The following is a 5,381-nucleotide window of genomic DNA, read 5'->3' as shown; positions in this document are numbered from 1 at the left end:
AAACCCTGGAGGAATATCGCATCGAAGAATGTTATTTACAAAGGGGCGGCCTCAAGTCTTAAAATGTTGCGATTTGCAATCCCCAAATAATCGCATATGAGAAAAGCTATCGGCGACGTAGGACAATAGACCTTACCGATAAGCGATGCGATCGGCAGAACAAATCACATCGGAACAAGTAAGGCAGAAAGGCCTTAACCAATGGACAACCAAAATGCCGATTTGCGATTAAGGGGTGGGCCAATCAAGCGATGCGCTGATAGTCGATGGGTCGGAGATTGGCGATTGGGGCAAATTTTGATCGACGCAGCGTTGTTGGCCTATGGTATGGCAATCAACACGGGCTCTTCTGAGTTTTTTTTTTTTGAAAAATCCTTGTGTCAACAACATCCCTCATTGGCTTTGATATCTACCTCCTTGTTTGAGCTACGGAGGATGTGAAAAAAGGACGAGGAGGTAAAAAAAAACCAACAGACCTCGCAACCTCTAGAGAGTATTAGTGAGAGCCGGATTGCTAGAGTGATCCTCAGAGTTTAATGTCTTTATCAAGAGCTCTAAGTCCCCGAAGACGTGAAGAGCTTTGTGTCCATGCTCCTGTGCAATCTGGCAGCCTTTAAGAAACCCGAGAATTTCGGCCTGATTGTTTGTGCTCTGGCCTAGTCCCCAACTATAGCTATCTATTCGGAAGCCGTCCTAAGAGTAGACCACTCCACCTACAGCAGAGATCCCTGGATTGCCTTTAGAGGTGCCATTGAAGAAAACAGTTACCTTTCCCTACTTCCTCCACCAAGTTTGGAACTCTACATCCACTGTTCTAATGCACCACGCAGGATTGAATGTGGGGCAAGCAGGTACCTTCTTACTGTCCCAAATGAGAAGGGTTCCTAGTTAGCTTCGTTCTTCAGTTATGAGGGTATCGTCTAACTTGCTGGAGTAATTTCCTAGAGCTTCCATCAAGGACACCTTAGCTCTGGCGACCACTGTCAAGGGAGAGGACGTTATATTGTTGAATATCCAGTTATTTCGAGCGAGCCAGAGCTTCCAGCAAATGAACTTGGGAATGGAGTGCCAGATCCGATTCCACAGTGATTGTGTGTTGAGAGTCCTAGGGTACCTTGCAGTACAGGTGGAGAAGAGATCCACAACTGTGCATTGGAGAGGAGCGGGTGCGTTGAGACCGTGAAGGACAAGAGCCCATACCGATTGCGCAAAGGCCCAACTTACAAAGAGGTGGTCCACGTTTTCAAATGTCGATCTACACAAAATGCACCAATGCAGCCCTATAATGCCTCTGCGGGCAAGATTTTCACCTGTCAACACTTTCCTGTGAATAAGTAGCCAAGTGAAAAAATTCACCTTGGGAATTCCGGATGCGTCCCACGTGCGCTGCTAGATGGAAGGGTTGAGAACTTGATTTTGCATGGATTGGAAGGCTGCAAAGACAAGCACAGAGGTATAGACGCCTGTCTTCCCCCATCTCCAAAGATCTGATGCATGTAAGTTAACAGATGCCAATCCCTTCAACTTGTCCAAGAGAAGGTGTTTTTGGTGAAGTAAATGTACTGGCAGGTTGGGGAAGACCTAGTCCTCCCAATTCCCCTGTTTGTCCCAAGTAGAAATGTCGGTAAGACTGTGCAAGCCGAGCTGGGAGAGCCAATCATGAAGATCAGCTAAATCCACTGTATTTTCGAGGGGGGAATTGCCCATGATTTTATCTTTCCATATCGAAATATTTTCTCCATTTCCAGGCACCCTGTAAAGCTGGTTTTGGAAGGTGGCAAGCCCTTTTCTGCATAGGTTCCAAAGTGGTGTGCCTTTGGGAACACTGTCCGCTTGGAGGTTTCTCAATGAGATGCCTTTGAAGTATTTATTCCGAAGTAATTGGCTGACTGGATGGTGTTTGTTGGAGTAGAGCTGCCAAAGAATTTTGCCACCTAAGGCAATGTTGGCCAGGACAGGGTCTCTAATCTGGAGACCTCCTTCCAGCTTTGGCCTTTTCACTATGTCCCAACTAACTAAGTGAAATTTCCTCTCGTTCCCTTTGCCTCCCTGCCATAGGAAGTTTCTGAGCAGCTGTGAAATCTGATCCGTGATTGTCTTTGGAGCCAGGAGGAAGGAGGCCTGATAGATAGGGAGAGAGGAAAGGACAGACTTTATGAGGATTAGCTTGCCAGCGTAGTTGAGCCACTGCCCACCCCAAGCAACTATCTTGGTTTTGGTCTTGCTGATGGCTTCAGTCCAGAGTGAGGCTTGGTTAACCCCCAGGGTTAAAGGCAGTCCCAGGTATTGTATTTTGTCCCAATAGGCACAACCCGAAAAGTCCAGGATTCTAGCAATTCGAAGGGTGGTTTGTTCCTCTGTATTCCAACTGTACATTGCACTTTTTCTTTTATTAATAAGCGCTCCTAAAATGATACAGAAGCTTTGTAGGATCCCATTGAATTCCTTTGTTATTCGTGTGGAAGCTCCTCCCAATATAGAGAATCATCTGTGAACAAGGCATGATTGATTGGTTCTATTCCATTCGTCGGTTGGATGCCCGGGAGAGTACCTTTGTTTCTTTCCGCTATCAGTTTCCTGCTCAAGGTGTCTACGATTATTATGTACAGAAAGGGAGATAGTGGGCATCCTTGCCTTATCCCCCTTGAAGTTTGAAATAAGAGGCAAGTCGGCCATTTACCAGCAGGGCGATCCAAAGTTTGTCAGTGCAGGCCTTGATCAGGTTCACAAAAGTTGGGTTGAATCCAAAGGAGAGAAGAACTTTGTAAAGAAATGATAGTTTAACCTGATCAAAGGCGTTGGTCATATCCAACTTGATCAACATCCCTTGCTCCTTCCTCTGGTGTCTGGAATACATGGATTCCTGTACAAGTATCACATTATACAAAATATGTCTTCCTGCTACGAACCCTCCTTGACTGGGAGAAATAAGCTTACTTAACAGGGGTTTAATTCTGTTTGCAAGTAATTTAGAAAGAATTTTGTAAGAGGCATTACATAAAAAAATGGGTCTAAATCTGTCAAAGGTAGTTGGATTCACTTCTTTGGGTATTAAGGCAAGAAAGATGGATTTGGTGTTGCCTCCCACTTTTGCCTTTTTCTGAAAAGCCTTTGCCATTCTTAGAAGGTCAGATTTGATGATTGTCCAACAAGCTCTGTAGAAATGTGTTGAGATACCATTGGGGCCTGGGGCTTTGTCAGGCTCCATGTCCCAAATTACATTATTGATTTCCTCCTCAGTGCAGGGCTTCATAAGATTTGAGTTATTCTCCTCATTAACCAAGGAATGGATCTAGGAGAGGAAGTCATTGGAGATCACCTCATCTCTTGTTCCATCCTCCACATGTAACCGCTGAAAGTGAGTTTCAACAGCTTCTTTAACTTGGGAAAAACCTTTGGCGACTATCCCATCTGCTGAGGTGATTTCTGAAATGTGATTCTGGGAGAGGTGGGCTCTGAACTGCCGGTGGAAGAAGGTTGTGTTTCGGTCACCAGCTTTCAACCATAGGCTACGGGACTTAAGCCGCCAAAATTCTTCTTCTTTTCTGAAGGAGCTGAAAGAAGCAAGTTGGGCAACTTGTTCTTTCTCCAATTCTTGCGTGGTTATGTCTTTGCCCTCCATCTCCAACTGTAATTTTGCTAACTGTTGGACAACTTCTTTTCTATATGTGGTGAAGGTGTTGGGAGGCGTTTTGACCCACTCTTTCAGAGCTGCTTTGGTTGCTTTCAATTTTTTCTCCCAAACATAACTGGGTGACCCGGTGACCATGATGGACCAAGCCTTGGCAACAACTTCCATAAACCCATCCTACTCTATCCACAAAGGGCTGAAGCGGAACGGTATAGGCCCCAGGTTTTCTTCCTCATCCAGTTGTAAGAGGATGGGTTTATGGTCTGAGGTGAGCTTTGGTAGGATTCTCAATGACACTATTCTCTTATCCATCAAAAGAGTGCTATACACTAGGAATATGTCAATTTGAGATGAGATATGGGCTGCCCCTATTCTGTTGTTGGTCCAATTGTATAACCCCTTCTTGGGTTTAAGATCAAGAAGATCCCACTGCTCAATTATGTCCTCCACAAGGGGAAGCATTAGATCTCTGCTATTGTTACCCCCTGCTTTTTCTTTTGGTTCAAGAATGATGTTTAGATCTCCTGCAATTACAATGTTCATGGGAGAATAAATGTCTACAAAATCGAGAAGTGTTTGCCAACACTCCTTTTTCTCAAGGTAAAGAACAGGAACATAAAGATTAAACAGGGCGAAAGTGAGTTTACTTACTTTATGTCGGAGCTCGGTGTAAATCCAATGTTGAGTCTTGAAGGAGTTTTCTAGCTGGAACAATTCCTCCATCCAGACCGTGGCAAGTCCTCCTGAGGTGCCCCTTGCACTTACAACCATCCCCACTTTGGTCTTCCAATTCGTTCTACTTAAATCTAGAAGGGCTTCCCCTTCGATTTTTGTCTCTTGGAGCATGAGGATCTCTTGGGATTCTATTTTCATGAGATCTTTAACAGCTGCAGCCTTCATGGGGTTCCCCAAGCCTCTACAGTTCCAAGAGACTATACGCATTATTTAATTGGGGTAGTGGAGGAGAGGCCTCCCGTTGGTGGTCGTGCTCTGGTATTTCGACCAATGGACATTTATAGAGTGGACTGGATTCCTTGCATTTTTTGCTTCTCTGCTTCTTCCTCTCTTGCTTCCTTGAGGGATTTCCTCCCTGCCCACTTCGAGGGCCTTTCAAATGTCTCATATTCCGATGAGCCTGTCAATTCCGAGGGCTTCTTTCTTGTCATGTCTGCATAAGAGGGTGGCGAAGAGCCTCTTTCTGGGGAGTCGGTTTGAGCAGGGGGAACCCTTGCGTTTCCTTCTTCGTTTAATGAGGGTTTGACCTGCTGTTCCGCGTCACTTGCTATAACAGGGGATTCTTCCTGTGTGCTGAGAGCTGCGAAGGAATTTGAGGGAAGATCTGTTCTAGGGGGTGCTGCCCCTTCCGGCTGTAGCTCTGTGGATGGCACAATGGATCCCGCTTTAGCCCCTTTTCCTCTCAACTTGCTGGGCTTATTTAATGAGGTCGTATTCTGCACCGTTGTCCATTGATCTCCTTTTATCTTCTTTACTTCTTCCTCAATTTTCTTTTTACAGTTTCTTGCGAAGTGCCGTATCCATGGCAATGCCTGCACTTGAAAGGCAGTTGCTCGTAATCCAGTTCTTGCACGTGAGACCATTCTGCCACTATTAGTTTTATGGCTTCTAGAAGCCCAACTTCCAGATCAACCTCGACACATATTATAGCACAGGAGTATTTTCCCTTCCTGTCTGCTCTGTCAATGTATTTTCCAAGGGTGTTTCCGATGGATTCTAAAGATTTCAAACGCCA

General features: G+C 45.3%; 1 protein-coding gene across 1 annotated transcript; it reads right to left on the bottom strand.

The window, feature by feature from the left end:
• Positions 1 to 3,808: 3,808 nt before the first annotated feature.
• LOC149183971 (uncharacterized) lies at positions 3,809 to 4,573 on the bottom strand. Its single transcript, XM_089415167.1, has one exon. It carries the CDS (start codon positions 4,571 to 4,573, stop codon positions 3,809 to 3,811), a length of 765 nt encoding a protein of 254 aa, XP_089271293.1.
• Positions 4,574 to 5,381: the final 808 nt, after the last annotated feature.

Source organism: Pinus tabuliformis, chromosome 3_2, assembly GCF_031772625.1.
Source record: "Pinus tabuliformis cultivar Carrire ecotype Pingquan chromosome 3_2, CPIR1, whole genome shotgun sequence".
Taxonomy (NCBI): domain Eukaryota; kingdom Viridiplantae; phylum Streptophyta; class Pinopsida; order Pinales; family Pinaceae; genus Pinus; species Pinus tabuliformis.
Note: the sequence above shows the minus strand (reverse complement) of the source record. Positions and strands in the feature narration are given on the sequence as shown.

What these genes read in the sequence shown, in the direction of transcription:
- LOC149183971 (XM_089415167.1), bottom strand. Translation starts at nt 4,573, where the DNA reads ATGCGTATAGTCTCTTGGAACTGTAGAGGCTTGGGGAACCCCATGAAG.